Source organism: Schistocerca serialis, chromosome 12 (assembly GCF_023864345.2).
Source record: "Schistocerca serialis cubense isolate TAMUIC-IGC-003099 chromosome 12, iqSchSeri2.2, whole genome shotgun sequence".
NCBI classification, from domain to species: domain Eukaryota; kingdom Metazoa; phylum Arthropoda; class Insecta; order Orthoptera; family Acrididae; genus Schistocerca; species Schistocerca serialis.
Genome location: NC_064649.1, coordinates 93,306,725 through 93,324,936, shown reverse-complemented (window position 1 = coordinate 93,324,936; position 18,212 = coordinate 93,306,725). Strand labels below are relative to the sequence as shown.

Sequence of the window (18,212 nt, the reverse complement as noted above, 5' to 3'; positions counted from 1 at the left end):
GTCAGGATTTCTGGTATGTTGTTCATTGCGCTCCCTCAAACTATTGTAAAAATATTTTGGGACTGCACGAGTTATTTCCCATATTCTGCCTTTTATGTCTTCATTGACTGGCCTTATTTCGCCACCTCCTTAGTCAAGCACAAATTGCAAAGTTACAGTTTCTGTAAATTTTACCTTACGATTTCGTGAATTTTAACAGCTTAAAATAGACAGTTACATTGTCACATTAGTCAGGCCTTCCGACTACAAAACTACTGTGCTTGTAAGGGTTATGTTTGGATCGAACTGGCAATGTAATTAGTTTCAGCGTAACGCCTACAACAACCGTCCCTTTCATTACCTCATGTGCACGTTTAAATCAATAGCGTTAACAAAATAGGCAACTATGCTGCTGGCGTAATAGCCCAGTCAGTAGAGACCAAAAAAGATCGAAAATGTAGTAGTTTGTGTAATCGGAAATTTTTGTATAGTGGTAGAAGGGATAAGTGAGGGATAAGTGTGAATGGAAGTGCGTTTGAAGGTCACTTCTTGTACGTTTTTCTTGAATAACTTGAAAAACTGTTGCCTCCAGCGAAAACACATCCCAGTACAAAATTTAACTACATTAAATTTCGTGCGAAAAGGCCCTGTTCATTTTTTTCTCTAGGACTATACCTTACTGGCCATTAAAATTGCTACACCAAGAAGAAATGTAGATGATAGACGGGTATTCATTGGACAAATATACACTCCTGGAAATTGAAATAAGAACACCGTGAATTCATTGTCCCAGGAAGGGGAAACTTTATTGACACATTCCTGGGGTCAGATACATCACGTGATCACACTGACAGAACCACAGGCACATAGACACAGGCAACAGAGCATGCACAATGTCGGCACTAGTACAGTGTATATCCACCTTTCGCAGCAATGCAGGCTGCTATTCTCCCATGGAGACGATCATAGAGATGCTGGATGTAGTCCTGTGGAACGGCTTGCCATGCCATTTCCACCTGGCGCCTCAGTTGGACCAGCGTTCGTGCTGGACGTGCAGACCGCGTGAGACGACGCTTCATCCAGTCCCAAACATGCTCAATGGGGGACAGATTCGGAGATCTTGCTGGCCAGGGTAGTTGACTTACACCTTCTAGAGCACGTTGGGTGGCACGGGATACATGCGGACGTGCATTGTCCTGTTGGAACAGCAAGTTCCCTTGCCGGTCTAGCAATGGTAGAACGATGGGTTCGATGACGGTTTGGATGTACCGTGCACTATTCAGTGTCCCCTCGACGATCACCAGTGCTGTACGGCCAGTGTAGGAGATCGCTCCCCACACCATGATGCCGGGTGTTGGCCCTGTGTGCCTCGGTCGTATACAGTCCTGATTGTGGCGCTCACCTGCACGGCGCCAAACACGCATACGACCATCATTGGCACCAAGGCAGAAGCGACTCTCATCGCTGAAGACGACACGTCTCCATTCGTCCCTCCATTCACACCTGTCGCGACACCACTGGAGGCGGGCTGCACGATGTTGGGGCGTGAGCGGAAGACGGCCTAACGGTGTGCGGGACCGTAGCCCAGCTTCATGGAGACGGTTGCGAATGGTCCTCGCCGATACCCCAGGAGCAACAGTGTCCCTAATTTGCTGGGAAGTGGCGGTGCGGTCCCCTACGGCACTGCGTAGGATCCTACGGTCTTGGCGTGCATCCGTGCGTCGCTGCGGTCCGGTCCCAGGTCGACGGGCACGTGCACCTTCCGCCGACCACTGGCGACAACATCGATGTACTGTGGAGACCTCACGCCCCACGTGTTGAGCAATTCGGCGGTACGTCCACCCGGCCTCCCGCATGCCCACTATACGCCTTCGCTCAAAGTCCGTCAACTGCACATACGGTTCATGTCCACGCTGTCGCGGCATGCTACCAGTGTTAAAGACTGCGATGGAGCTCCGTATGCCACGGCAAACTGGCTGACACTGACGGCAGCGGTGCACAAATGCTGTGCAGCTAGCGCCATTCGACGGCCAACACCGCGGTTCCTGGTGTGTCCGCTGTGCCGTGCGTGTGATCATTGCTTGTACAGCCCTCTCGCAGTGTCCGGAGCAAGTATGGTGGGTCTGACACACCGGTGTCAATGTGTTCTTTTTTCCATTTCCAGGAGTGTATTATACTAGATCTGACATGTGATTACATTTTCACGCAATTTGGGGGCATAGATCCTGAGAAATCAGTACCCAGAACAACCACCTCTGGCTGTAATAACGGATTCGATACGCCTGGGCATTGAGTCAAACAGAGCTTGGATGGCGTGTACAGGTACGCGATCCCACAGTTCATCAAGAGTAGTGACTGGCATATTGTGACGAGCCAGTTGCTCGGCCGCCATTGACCAGACGTTTTCAATTGGTGAGATATCTGGAGAATGTACTGGCCAGGGCAGCAGTAGAACATTTTCTGTATCCAGAAAGTCCCATACAGGACCTGCAACATGCGGTCGTGCATTATCCTGGTGAAATGTAGGGTTTCGCAGGGATCGAATCAAGGGTAGAGCCACGGGTCGTAACACATCTGAAATGTAACGTCCACTGTTCAAAGTGCCGTCAATGCGACAAGAGGTGACCGAGATGTGTAACCAATGGCACCCCATACGATCACGCCGGGTGATGCCAGTATGGCGATGCCGAATACAAGCTTCCAATGTGTGTTCACCGCGATGTCGCCAAACATGGTTGCGACCATCGTGATGCTGTAAACAGAACCTGGATTCACCCGAAAAAATGACGTTTTGCTATTCGTGCACCCAGGTTCGTCGTTGAATACACCATCGCAGGCACTCCTGTCTGTGATACAGCGTTAAAGGTAACCGCAGCCACGGTCTCAGAGCTGATCGTCCATGCTGCTGCAAACGTCTTCGAACTGTTCGTGCAGATGGTTGTTGTCTTTCAAACGTCCCCATCTGTTGTCTCAGGGATCGAGACGTGGCTGCACGATCCGTTACAGCCATGTGGATAAGATGCCTTTCATCTCGACTGCTAGTGATACGAGGCCGTCGGAATCCCGCACGGCGTTCCGTATTACCTTCCTGAACCCACCGATTCCATATTCTGCTAACAGTCATTGGATCTCTCCCAACGCGAGCAGCAATGACGCGATACGATAAACCACAATCGCGATAGGCTACAGTCCGACCTTTATCAAAGTCGGAAACGTGATGGTACGCATTTCCCCTCCTTACACGAGGCATCACAACAACGTTTCACCATGCAACGCCAGTCAACTGGTGTTTGTGTATGAGAAATCAATTGGAAACTTTCCTCATGTCAGCACGTTGTAGGTGTCGCCACCGGCGCCAACCTTGTGTGAATGCTCTGAAAAGCTAATCATTTGCATATCACAGCATCTTCTTCCTGTCGGCTAAATTTCTAGTCTGTAGCATGTCATCTTCGTGGTGTAGCAATTTTAATGGCCAGCAGTGTAGTCTGCGCTTAGCGAGCGAGAGAATATGAAAATTTCGCGCATGGTTTTTGAAGACCAGAGAGAACATTGCGGGTTACATAAAACGACATCGGTGGGAGCAGCTGACCATAACCTGTATACAAGCCTACTTCCTTTTTGTGTGTGTTTACTGTCGGGACCTTGTGTATCAAAGAAATTTATTGTGAATTATATCAAAATTTCTCTCTGTCGCGATGAATTGCGTATTTTCAAAACTTTACGTTGCCTTACAAAATTCATATTATCTCGTCAGTTGAGTATTATATTTGTACTTTCTCCCGATTTTTGTACTGATATCGTTCGGACTATCGTTTCCCTCTTTTCGGCGTGTATTAAAGGGGTATTTTTGATAATTTAGGAAGCTTACAATTTTGATACATAGAATACTTCGCAGTAAATCGAGATAACTTATTAGTTCACAAATTCCGGCCTTGTAAATATTGTATACCCGCCAAGTAGTGGCGAGGATATTCCACAAGCGGACACCGAAATGGAGATGAATTCAATTTGTCGTTTCAATAGAAAGCACAGCACTGATCGCTGTGTCGCGTTTGGTGTATATTGGATAATATGTTGCTGCGTGTAAAATTTACATACTGAATTTTCTCTAGACCTGGTTAAAGGTCTCTGTTACTAACAATTTTTTGTGCATCTTAGCAGACACTTTTCCCCATATAGAGGCATCATTTTTCGAGCATCTCTTATTACTAGAATCCTTTCAATTGTTCCATCATCATTTTTTATTTTGTTTATAGGCTTGTAGCTTTTACTAAAGTTCATTAGAATTCTTTTCGTTTTTGGTTTTTTCCATTTTTCCACATCCCTCTTTCTCTTTCAAATTTTATTCTCAGTTTTACACGGAAATAACATTTCTTTTACCGTTTCTTCTATTCTCTTTGGTCAGCATCTGTAGCATCAGAATCAAAATTTTGAAGACTTTCATCTCTAATACACTTTAAAAAGAACTGGAGTTACTGTTTTCATCTGGACCACTACAGTAGTTTTCAGCAAATGTGTATTTGCTAAGATTGTTATCACTCCCCTCACTAGAATCACTTGGCACACTAGTGTGTTGGAGACCCTTGGTATCATCATGGCGTATTTTAACAGCTGTAAGGAACGAGATAAGTAAGCTGTGTCACACGTCCTTGCTCACCAGGACCTTTTTGGCAAAAAACAACATGATGGTTGTACCACACCCACCGTACTCGCCAAATTTGTCACCTTGAGACTTCACACTATTCCCAAAACTGAAACTCAAGTTGAAAGGCGGTCAGTTTGACACTCTAGAGAGGATTCAAGAAGCACCGCTGGTGGTGATAAACATCCTCAAAGAACAGGACTTTCAGAAAGCGTTTGGCCAGTTGCAGAAGCACTGGGACCAGCATGTACATGCGGATGGGAACTACTTTGAGGGTGATGGTGACCATTAGTCCAAAGGTAAGGTTTCCAACAGATGGCAGTACCAGTCCCGAAAATTTTGGATAGCACCTCGTATTTTCCTCAGCATTGTTTGGATGTGGAAGCTGCCAAATTGTAGCATTTTGTTTGATAGCCAACTTAACAATAAGTAGGCTTCTTGAATTGGATGACATCATTGTAACTGAAACAGGCTAATTATATTTATGCAATTTTTTTGTTAAAGTATGGCAGAAGTTAAAATATTCCATTATTCGTTACAGTCTTGAACAAAAATTATAAATAAGTTTTAGAAGTGTGACACAACTTGAAATAAAACAAGGAAGGAAATAGTATCCAACCTCATTTTGTAAACAAAATTGTCATTTTTCTAAATAATGCTTTATGTAGCATATAAATATACCAGTAATGAGCATACTTACTGGCACAGTTCAAAATGTGACATTTTTCTTCGAACAGATTTAATGATTGTGTGGAACTTTTTGTAATGCAACAGTCGACAGGCAAGCTCCACATGAACAGTCCTAACTTTGCCTAACTGCTGACAGTGTGACACTGTTTTTCTAGTTGTTAGAATAGGTTTCATTTATGCAACATTGACATAACTGTTATGTGGTGGCTGAAGAGCCACTGAAGTTTGTAACACACTTCCACATAAAACCATTCCACTTTTTCTTTTTGATGATGACGTGAATGAATACTCTGAATTATTTGAGTTACGATGCTTTTCTTCCAAGGGAGTGATGTGTTCCTCAAAACTGCTGTCGAAAAACATAATTTAATATTATTTGTACATTGCAGATGGATGGCGCTTACGCAGTTTGAGGCGACGGATGCGCGTGCAGCATTCCCCTGCTTCGATGAGCCCGGGATGAAGGCCAGGTTCCAGATAAGCATCGCTCATTCCACCAACTACACGGCAGTCTCCAACATGCCCATCGTGCGTTCCGAACAGCTGTGAGTATTGCCAGTTTGCACGTGTGTCTAGTGCTTTCTTTACCATTGAAGTAATTAATTTGAAGTTTCACGTCACATTTTAAGCTTCGTTGCAGATTGTAAATACTGAGTTAGTTTGGTGTTTTGTAGCTTGGTAATCGGGTTGCTATGGGTTTATTTGTTGATTGTCATTTTTTGTCTCTAGTTCACTATTACTATTTGAGTTTATGTATTGTCATTTTGTCATTTGGAACTAGTGAGTGGAGCTGTGATTGCTAGAAAATGGAGTTCCAATGGAATATGACCAACATATTCTTCTCCCAATGGAATATAACCCACATATTCTTCTGTTTCAGTTCAATAGAGGTGCAGCCAGAAACATCTGTGCCACATGTGGGGATAATGTCACTGGACAGACCACAATAGAAAAGCTTTCTCATTTTAAGGAGGATCATTTTAACGTTAGTGACTATCTATGTTCAGGAAGTCCTTTGGGGTTGATGAATACCATTTAAAGGCATTAATTCACAATGATTCACATCAAGAATTTGCAACCATAATGAACTTTGATCGTTCCACCATTGAGCAACACTCGGATGCAGTGAGGAAGGTTCAAATATCAGATGTATGGCTGCCGCATGCTCTAAGTCTAAATCACAAAAATTGGTGGCTGGCTATATGTGCATCTCTGCTTGCTACTCATCAACTGACTCATGAACAACACTGACCATTCCTATCCTGGGTCATTACTGGTGGCGAGAAATGCTCTGTATGCTAACATAGGGAAAAGAAAGGAATGGTTGAGCCCAAACAAAGCAGCAACTTCCTAATCAAAGACCTGCGCGCATCCGGAAAAGATAATGCTATGTGTCTGGTGGAATAGTGACAGAGTGATGTACTACGAAATGCTTTCCAGAGGTGTAACTATCATAGGTAAAGTTTATTGTCGACAGCTGAGACATCTTGCAGATTCAGTGAGAGAACAATAACCAGGAAGAACTGCACGAAGGGATGCTACTACACGATAATGCCCATCCACATTCTCCTGGACTGACCAAAAACACCATACAGTAGCTGCATTGGGAAGTCATTCATTTTGCACCAGCTGTATTCACCTGAACTTGCGCCCTCAGATTTTCATCTTTACGACTGTTATTGAAGAACCTTTAAGGAACGTCCTTTCTGGATGAAAATGTGGCCTGAAAATCACTTGTGAGTTCTTCACTTCAAAACCACACGATTTCTACAGTTGTGGTGTCAAAAAGTTATCCAAGCATTGGCAGACAGTTGTAACTAGTGACGTAGGATATACACTCCTGGAAATTGAAATAAGAACACCGTGAATTCATTGTCCCAGGAAGGGGAAACTTTATTGACACATTCCTGGGGTCAGATACATCACATGATTACACTGACAGAACCACAGGCACATAGACACAGGCAACAGAGCATGCACAATGTCGGCACTAGTACAGTGTATATCCACCTTTCGCAGCAATGCATGCTGCTATTCTCCCATGGAGACGATCGTAGAGATGCTGGATGTAGTCCTGTGGAACGGCTTGCCATGCCATTTCCACCTGGCGCCTCAGTTGGACCAGCGTTCGTGCTGGACGTGCAGACCGCGTGAGACGCCGCTTCATCCAGTCCCAAACATGCTCAATGGGGGACAGATCCGGAGATCTTGCTGGCCAGGGTAGCTGACTTACACCTTCTAGAGCACGTTGGGTGGCACGGGATACATGCGGACGTGCATTGTCCTGTTGGAACAGCAAGTTCCCTTGCCGGTCTAGGAATGGTAGAACGATGGGTTCGATGACGGTTTGGATGTACCGTGCACTATTCAGTGTCCCCTCGACGATCACCAGTGGTGTACAGCCAGTGTAGGAGATCGCTCCCCACACCATGATGCCGGGTGTTGGCCCTGTGTGCCTCTGTCGTATGCAGTCCTGATTGTGGTGCTCACCTGCACGGCGCCAAACACGCATACGACCATTATTGGCACCAAGGCAGAAGCGACTCTCATCGTCGAAGACGACACGTCTCCATTCGTCCCTCCATTCACGCCTGTCGCGACACCACTGAAGGCGGGCTGCACGACGTTGGGGCGTGAGCGGAAGACGGCCTAACGGTGTGTGGGACCGTAGCCCAGCTTCATGGAGACGGTTGCGAATGGTCCTCGCGATACCCCAGGAGCAACAGTGTCCCTAATTTGCTGGGAAGTGGCGGTGCGGTCCCCTACGGCACTGCGTAGGATCCTACGGTCTTGGCGTTCATCCGTGCGTCGCTGCGGTCCGGTCCCAGGTCGATGGGCACGTGCACCTTCCGCCGACCACTGGCGACCACATCGATGTACTGTGGAGACCTCACGCCCCACGTGTTGAGCAATTCGGCGGTACGTCCACCCGGCCTCCCGCATGCCTACTATACGCCCTCGCTCAAAGTCCGTCAACTGCACATACGGTTCACGTCCACGCTGTCGCGGCATGCTACCAGTGTTAAAGACTGCGATGGAGCTCCGTATGCCACGGCAAACTGGCTGACACTGACGGCGGCGGTGCACAAATGCTGCGCAGCTAGCGCCATTCGACGGCCAACACCGCGGTTCCTGGTGTGTCCGCTGTGCCGTGCGTGTGATCATTGCTTGTACAGCCCTCTCGCAGTGTCCGGAGCAAGTATGGTGGGTCTGACACACCGGTGTCAATGTGTTCTTTTTTCCGTTTCCAGGAGTGTATTATTGAGAGTAAAGTCTCTGTTATATGTATCTATTGTGTTTATTGAATGTATGGAAAAATGCTGTGGACTTATGCAACAAGCCAATACATAGAACAAAATTAAAACCAAAACTTAGCCAGAGAAGTTACTCTTCTGTCCATGCATTGAAGTCACCACCATTCTAGGAAGGAGTTAATATTCCATTCGTACACTAAATTCACAGTTTGAATGTAAACTATGATTTTAGGACATTGGTTGTTATAGGAGAAGATACTAAAAGTTCAATCAATGTAAATCTGGAAATGAGTCTTTGATAAAACATATATTAAACAACAAATGCCACTATAACATTAATGCCACAAACTTTTTCAGCACATGTTCCAATTGGCCTCCTTGTGATGGAATGTAAGAGTCCGTGCACCACTTCATTGACTCTCCTCACCCATCCAAGAGTTGCAGTCTTTCTCCAAGTAACATCAGATGCTACATAAACACTGCGAACAGCACTTCTTAGCAAGGGTTGCAGATACTTTGAATGGTACTAAATAAGGTTTCATTTTGTCTTCCCTTACCTGGCAAGAAGTGACATAAAACTGTTGTATGAACTCATAAAACTCCAAATTTTAAAATACTGCAGCACCACAATGAATTTTGTAACTTAATGACATTATAGAAACACAATTACAAATTTGAACTTTGATGAACCAGAAAATTAATTGTTGGCCCCACAACCAACATGTACAGGTAATGCAACAAACACACACACACACACACACACACACACACACACACACACACACACACGGTGAACATTAATAAAACTGACAAACTTCAGGGATGGATTTGTGAGTAGAAATAGACGAACAAAGATCCTATGAAAGTATGTTCGGAAATGCATCGTTGCCATGGTAGATGGTGCTGGCAAATGACCATGTGCCATGTGTTCATTGTGTGTTGCAGGCTGTGTGACTGACGCAGTGTACAATAAGCAGCAGAATGATCCCTTATGCATGTCAGGAACAAGCAGAGATAGTGCTTGTGTACAGCCAAGCAGATGGAAACAGTCGAGAGGCAGAACCCAGCCCTCCAAATCTGGTGTAAGCGCACTTCCTCCCTGCATGTTCATCTGTCTGAAAAGACTCATGATCACACAAATGCGCAAAAAGGGTTTGAAATGCTGTGTGATGTGGTTGATGTTGATTAGGGTATTTGATTTAGTATATCCATGCTGCATCTTGACCATTCCCATCAACTTGACCGTGCCCAAACACCATCCTGGTTTGTTTCAGACATAAATACCAGACCATTCTGCTGCTCACAGTATGCTGCGTCAGTCACGCATTGTATAACACACAAGGAACACACTGCACATGGTCAGAGGAACTGTTATTGCTATTACCATTTAACACAAATGTAATATAATAATTAGCATTCTTGGCTTAACAAAAAAATTAAAAAATAATAATAAAAAAAAACTTATGACAGAAAGTGTCACGTGACTTCAAAATGGCACTATGCCAGTTCTTAAGAAAGTTTCACTATGGGCTTTTCAGGATCACCTATAATTTGATAGTTTGCTTGAAATCCATTAGCCTCAAAAATTTTCAGCCATATAGAAACATTCTCTTTACTACTAACAACTTTGCTTTTATGCTGTGTCCTCAGACATGGTGAACCGGGTTGGGTGGTGGATCATTTTGGCATAACTCCACCGATGTCCACATACCTGGTGGCATTCATTGTCTCGGAGATGGTGTTTGAAACAGTAAATGATTCTGTTCCGGTGATGACTACTCCCAAGCGAGGACCTGCGCCAACTGTCACGAACACAGCTGCTCCTACCATTCCACCTGCTGTCACTTCTTCTTCATCTGCCACCCCGAGAGGCAAATCTCTGTCAACTGGCTTCAGTACTGATACAGGTATGTACACTAGGGCTATCACAGGTGTTTTTCAGTATCACCCCTCATTCGCTTTAGTAATTTACTCTGCAGTTGTTGTTATTTCCTTAGTTGTTATGTCATTAGACCATTGAGACGTGACATAAATTATAGAATGTATCTTAACTTAGGCAGAATTTAAAACATAACAGTAACACGATTTATAACAATTGTGGAAATTCTTTACAGAGCAATACACAAGATAAGGGAAAGGCAATGACTTACCTTTAGCAGATCAATGCATGGAGTACAGAATACAGCATTCACACTAGCTTTCAAGCACTAACTCTTTTCCTAGAAAAAGTGCACACATTCATGCCCACAACCATACTCTCCCTGACCATGGAAAGACTGATTATCAACAACTGATTCATGGAAGCAGTTGCGTGAGCTAATGGAGGTGGGGTGGGGGCAGGGAAAAATGGAAGAAGGGAGTAGCAGGAGAGAGGCACATCTTGGAACAGATGACTCTTTAACTGCACAACAAGATGAAAAGGGTACAACAGAAAGAAATGTAGGAAGAAGGAGAGGGGTGAAAATGGAGAAACAGGAAGATGTAGAAATGGAAGGGAGTGGGTGAGAGGGGGGGAGGGGTTGAAAAGGAGAGGTGGAGAGGGGCCGGGGGGGGGGGGGGGGGGGAGAAGGAAAAGGGGCAGAGAGGCTGCATGGAGGTGAGGGGAGAGAAGAACATGTGGTGATAGAAGCCAGTGCACAATCTGGACGGAGGAGGAGTGATGTGGACAGAATAGGAAAAGGGAAAGATAAGGTGAGACAGTGGGAAGCAGTTAGTGGAGGTTTAGGCTGTCAGGGTTGCGAGAATGATGGAACATGGTTTACCATCTTTACTTGAGTATAAGAAGACCCCCTTTGGTTTTTGAACATATTCTGACTAATCAATATTACAAAATATTATTGATGTAGAGGATCTGTCTAAGAAGTTAACATTATACTTATTCTGAAAAAGAAATTGTTTTCATTAATTTTTATCTTCACTGCCTTTTTTGTTCTTTTAGCCTGTTTTCTGTGGTATCAGTACTTTTAATATATACGTGGTGTCCATTCTTTTGGACATGTCCAAAAGAATGAGTGCAGATGCACACCAGGCTCAAACTCTTATGGGAATTGGCAAAGTGCCATGAGTAAATGAAGATAATGGGCAAGGGACACTACATTCATAGTGCGCAGATAGGTTGAGAATTTAGGTCTGACAGTTAAGTGTGGTCGCATAATTTGTGGAGTTGTGGTGACCGCTGTGTCTGGATGATGCATTGGTCAGCACATCTTCCTAGTAAGCAGGAGACACAGGTTCGAATCATGATCTGGTACAAATTTTCAACCTTCCCCATTGGTTTAAATAGATGTCACAGTTTTTCTTGCTTCCAGAATTAGTGTCTGCCCACTGCTCTCTCATTGGCTGTATACAGTGAGCAGCTGATGTGTTCCCTGCTGTTCCTGTCACACCTCACAGTGAACATTGACGACATTGCTGCACAAAGCTCATAAGCATGCCACTGGTCCCCATCTAGACTTTTAGCATCTCCTGCAGAAATGTTTGATATTGTTTAGTATTTGTCCAGTTTCAAAGTCAATTCAACTCCAAGTATACCGTAAGTCGAAAGTACAGAAAGTTGGCTAAAAAGTCTCAGACGGTGTTCAGGAAAGATAGATTAGGCAGAATTGGTGGTGGAGTGTTTGTGTCTGTCAGTAGTGGTTTATCTTGTAGTGAAGTCGAAGTAGATACTCCGTGCGAATTGGTATGGGTGGAGGTTATACTTAACAGCCGAACTGAGTTAATAATTGGCTCCTTCTACCGACCCCCAGACTCCGATGATATAGTTGCTGAACAGTTCAGAGAAAATTTGAGTCTCGTAACAAATAAATACCCCACTCATACGGTTATAGTTAGTGGGGACTTCAACCTTCCCTCGATATGTTGGCAAAAATACTTGTTCAAAACCAGTAGTAGGCAGAAAACATCTTCCGAGATTGTCCTAAATGCTTTTTCCGAAAATTATTTCGAGCAGTTAGTCCACGAACCCACGTGAATTGTAAATGGTTGTGAAAACACACTTGAACTCTTAGCTACAAACAATCCAGGGCTAATAGAGAGCATCATTACTGATACAGGGATTAGTGATCACAAGGTCATTGTAGCTAGGCTCAATACCGTTTCTTCCAAATCCACCAGAAACAAACGCAAAATAATTTTATTTAAAAAAGCGGATAAAGTGTCACTAGAAGCCTTCCTAAGAGACAATCTCCATTCCTTCCGAACTGACTATGCAAATGTAGACGAGATGTGGCTCAAATTCAAAGATATAGTAGCAACAGCAATTGAAAGATTTATACCTCATAAAGTGGTAAGAGATGGAACTGATCCCCCGTGGTACACAAAACAGGTCCGAACGCTGTTGCAGAGGCAACGGAAAAAGCATGCGAAGTTCAGAAGAACGCGAAATCCCGAAGATTGGCTAAAATTTACAGATGCGCGAAATTTGGCATGGACTTCAATGCGAGATGCCTTTAATAGGTTCCACAACAAAACATTGTCTCGAAATTTGGTAGAAAATCCGAAGAAATTCTGGTCGTATGTAAAGAACACAAGTGGCAAGACGCAGTCAATACCTTCGCTGCGCAGTGCCGATGGTACTGTTACCGACAATTGTGCCGCTAAAGCGGAGTTATTGAACGCAGTGTTCCGAAATTCCTTCACCATGGAAGACGAATGGAATATTCTAGAATTTGGAATACGAACAGCTGCTAGCATGAGTTTCTTAGAAGTAGATACCTTAGGGGTTGCGAAGCAACTCAAATCGCTTGATACGGGCAAGTCTTCAGGTCCAGATTGTATACCGATTAGGTTCCTTTCAGATTACGCTGATACAATAGCTCCCGGCTTAGCAATCGTATACAACTGCTCACTCACCGATAGATCTGTACCTACAGATTGGAAAATTGCGCAGGTCGCACCAGTGTTTAAGAAGGGTAGTAGGAGTAATCCATCGAACTACAGACCTATATCATTGACGTCGGTTTGCAGTAGGGTTTTGGAGCACATGCTGTATTCAAACATAATGATTCACCTCGAGGGGAACGATCTATTGATACGTAAACAGCATGGTTTCAGGAATCATCGTTCTTGTGCAACGCAGCTAGCTCTTTATTCGCACGAAGTAATGGCCGCTATCGACAGGGGATCTCAAGTTGATTCCGTATTTCTAGATTTCCGGAAAGCTTTTGACACCATTCCTCACAAGTGACTTCTAATCAAGCTGTGGGCCTATAGGGTATCATCTCAGTTGTGCGACTGGATTCATGATTTCCTGTCAGGAAGGTCGCAGTTCTTAGTAATAGACGGAAAATGATCGAGTAAAACTGAAGTGATATCAGGTGTTCCCCAGGGAAGCGTCCTGGGACCTCTGCTGTTCCTGATCTATATAAATGACCTGGGTGACAATCTGAGCAGTTCTCTTAGGTTGTTCGCAGATGATGCTGTTATTTACCATCTAGTAAGGTCATCCAAAGACCAGTATCAGTTGTAAAGCGATTTAGAAAAGATTGCTGTATGGTGTGGCAGGTGGCAGTTGACGCTAAATAACAATAAGTGTGAGGTGATCCACATGAGTTCCAAAAGAAATCCATTGGAATTCGATTACTCGATAAATAGTACAATTCTCAAGGCTGTCAATTCAACTAAGTACCTGGGTGTAAAAATTACGAACAACTTCAGTTGGAAAGACCACATAGATAATATTGTGGGGAAGGCGAGCCAAAGGTTGCGTTTCATTGGCAGGACACTTAGAAGATGCAACAAGTCCACTAAAGAGACTGCTTACACTACACTCGTTTGTCCTCTGTTAGAATATTGCTGTGCGGTGTGGGATCCTTACCAGGTGGGATTGACCGAGGACACCGAAAGGGTGCAAAAAAGGGCAGCTCGTTTTGTATTATCGCGTAATAGGGGAGAGAGTGTGGCAGATATGAAACACGAGTTGGGATGGAAGTCATTAAAGCAAAGACATTTTTCGTTGCGGTGAGATCTATTCACGAAATTTCAGTCACCAACTTTCTCTTCCGAATGCGAAAATATTTTGTTGAACCCAACCTACATAGGTAGGAATGATCATCAAAATAAAATAAGATAAATCAGAGCTCAAACAGAAAGGCTTAGGTGTTCGTTTTTCCCGCGCGCTGTTCGGGAGTGGAATGGTAGGGAGATAGTATGATTGTGGTTCGATAAACCGTCTGCCAAGCACTTAAATGTGAATTGCAGAGTAATCATGTAGATGTAGCAGTAGTACTGCAGTTTAAACATTGTTGATGTTCGCAAAAAGCTTAAGTACACAGTAAACATTCCCATGGTTGGCTGCATGACAAAATTTCTGCTTGCTGAACACCGCCTCCCTGCACTCATCAATCATTGTAGTTCCCAGCCAAACTTGATCGCTGTTCCCCATCCAACTATCCGTAGTGCTGTACTTGAGCAACAGTGAAACATGGATGGCAACATCTCCTGGGGTGCAGGTCATATGTAACACCACCATCTAATACACAAATAAGAATAATCGCTATTCAGTCCTATTCTTAAACTTTCGCTTGTCCTGCAATGTGGTGACGTATGTACGTACTGTCTCCACAATGGGTCTTTCTGCTGTAATTTATTCTTGCGGCAACAATTATAGTCAGTCAGTTTAACATGATTTATTTTGTTAAACATTTCATCTTGGATTAATTTGCCCTCTGTTTCATCTGAATATCATCATCTTGTTCTAAAGCCGGTAATGATTGTCTCGTGTATTCTAATATGTGAACAGTGACTGAATTTCTCATTTGCAACCCACGTGGTAAATCATTAGTTTCGCATAAACATGTAAAGTATTGACTTGGGTTCAGAATCAAGTAATGGTTTTTGAAGGATAATTTTCTTTAATAAAAATGCGGTTTACATGTATGAATGAGGTATCCATACATGCATCAGAACTTTTATTGCAAACCTGTTCAAATACAACAAAAGTATGTAAATTGACAGAATTTAAAGTTATTTCCTCCTGTTTTTCACAAATTTGTTAATTCTTAAGCATACCAGTAGATTGTCATAGTGGCTGATCCATAGTTTGTCACTTATCTCCTGCATTAGCACTCAAGTCATATGTTACGTGATTGTTCGAGCAAGGTTGATACTGTATTGAGCACTTCAGCATATCAGGAAATCTCAAACGTATTTGAATAAAAGTATTGTTTAATATGCCCTACCCTTTGGGACAGTTCAAAATAAGTTTGCGCAAAACCTCACTAGCCAAGGCTTTACCTGTAAATGTAGGATGACTCCTATATTAATCTGATATGATAAGACAGTGCACTGCCTGTGTTGTTCCGAATTATGATGCAAAGTTCCTTTGGACGTGCTTGCATGTCCAGATGAACTTTGCATTATAATTTGGAATAAAACAGACATTGCACGTGACTTAAGTATAGTGTCTCACCTGTACGGGAATATACATAGTGGACGTAAGAGTACAGGTTGTAGACACCTGGTTGACAACATATGGAAGTCTGGGTCTGGCCATGAGTCATGCACAGATAGCCAAATGGCTCACAACAAGTGGGAAATCTGGGTTTGAGTCCATTCTACAGCTGATGGTTGTCCATATTTGCAGTTATGAATACATTTAATGTACCTATATTAATCTGTTAAACAATGTAAACATTTTGACCTCAACATCTGTAGTTTAGCATTTTTGGAATGAGGAATATGGGAAAAAGACACGTCTTAAGATTGGGTAAATATGTTACTTCATTTTATGAAGCTTAGTAGTGGGTAAAGATGAGGGAAGCTGCTAGTCCAGTAAGATATGTGGCAGAGAACTCTGCAAAGTATGGTAAATAGGGGAGAGTTTCTTGCAGAAGGGAAGTTGTGGGCCATGCTCGGATAGCTCATTCCAGAAGTGTCAGAACAGCATGTTTCATATTCTTCTGTCTAGTCAAATTTCCTCTACACTTTATTCCTTCTTGTTAACTTTTGGGAACTTCAAACATTATAAAATAATCGCCTGTGATCTAGTTTCATTTAACATGTTTATTCTTCATAAATACCTTGGATGATCATTTCTTGTAATGTATTATACTAATTTATCAACGCACATCAGCAAGAACAGCCGAACCAACATTCATAAGTAGCAACAATTGACATTCTGACTATTCATCCTCATGATTGACAAGCAGATACTGGCATATCAAATTATGAACTATAATTGATTAACATTGACAGTTACACAACGGGGGACCCAAAAGAAACTGGATTGTTGTCATAAATAATTTATTGATGAACCTTTTTACAAAATTACTTCAGTCACCTTCAAAATACACTCCATTACATGCGATGCACTTGTCAAGTCTCTTTTCCCACTGTTGGAAGCATGTTTGGAACTCTTCAAGTTTGATATTGTCCAGTAACCTTTGTGAAGCTGTTTTTACCGCCTCCACATCATTATAACGGTCCCCTTTTAGCGTCTTTTTCATTCGCGGACGTAGGAAAAAGTCGCACGGGGCTAGGTCCGGCGAATACGGAGCATGGGGAATGACAGACCACCTCTGAGATGCCAAATAGTGGGTCACTCGTAAGGCCGTGTGTGCTGAGCTGTTGTCATGATGCAGAAACCAGTCACCTGATCGCCAAAGTTCTGGGCGTTTCCTCCTCACATCCTCTTGCAGATGCCTTAAAACATCCAAGTAAAAGTGCTGGTTAACAGTCTGGCCGGGGGTACAAATTCCCGATGCACAATTCCATGAACATCAAAAAAGACAATGATCATCATCTTCATTTGACCTCACTTGCCTTGCTTTTTTTTTGTCTGGGACAGTTGGGAGTCCTCCAGTGGCTTGACGCTTGCTTGGTTTCTGGGTCATACCCGTAACACCAACTCTCATCCCCTGTAATGACTTTGTTCAAGAAGTTTGGATCACATGCAATCTCTGTTTTCAAGTCCTGACACACATTCATGCGGATAGTTTTTTGCTCCTGTGTGAGAAGGCACGAAACAAATTTAGCAGCAACATGTCTAGTGCAAATCCTCACTCAGTATCCGCTGGCATGAGCTCCAACTGATTCCTGTCTCTGCTGAAATTTGGTCGATCGTTTGGCGACGATCCTCGTTGATCTTTTGGCGGACCTTTTCAATGTTCTCCTCATTTCTCGATGTTGAAGGGCGTCCAGAACAAGCTTGGTCTTCAACACACATCTCACCACGTTTAAAGCGCCCAAACCACTCGAAAACCTTTGTGCGGCTCATAGAGTCCTCCTGGAAAGCTTCCTGAAGCATTTGGTGTGTCTCCATTGCAGTTTTTTTTTAAGAAGGAAACAAAATTTCACAATACACACTCTCTGTTCTTTTAAAGTTGCCATAACGACTTCGCAGAGATAACCTGCCAACAGTCAGAGAAACACAATACCACCCTTGCACGTTCCGCTCTACACTGACGCCGTCTGCACAGCTGTTTCATGAAGGTCTCTACTAACACCAACTAGCGTGAGAACCCTGCACTACGTCTACGAGTGGCAGCGCCCTCGGAGTCCCATTTCTTTTGGGTCCCCCCTCGTATGCTGGTTATCAACTGTATTTTGATAGATAATGTAATAATTGTACACATTGAAAGCTTGTTCGCGCCTTACAGTGGCTTCATTTGTGAGGCTTGTAGTACATAAATTACAAAATGGTAAAATTA

General features: G+C 43.5%; 1 protein-coding gene across 3 annotated transcripts in view; it reads left to right on the top strand.

Annotated features, from left to right (window-relative positions):
- LOC126428092 (aminopeptidase N-like) overlaps positions 1 to 18,212 on the top strand; it is a 332,543-nt gene that overhangs the window by 192,867 nt on the left and 121,464 nt on the right. For all 3 annotated transcript variants that reach the window (XM_050089984.1, XM_050089983.1, XM_050089982.1), the window contains exons 5-6: positions 5,701 to 5,856; positions 10,216 to 10,472. In XM_050089984.1, coding sequence (XP_049945941.1) covers positions 5,701 to 5,856; positions 10,216 to 10,472 — 413 coding nt within the window. The remainder of the gene's footprint in view (positions 1 to 5,700; positions 5,857 to 10,215; positions 10,473 to 18,212) is intronic.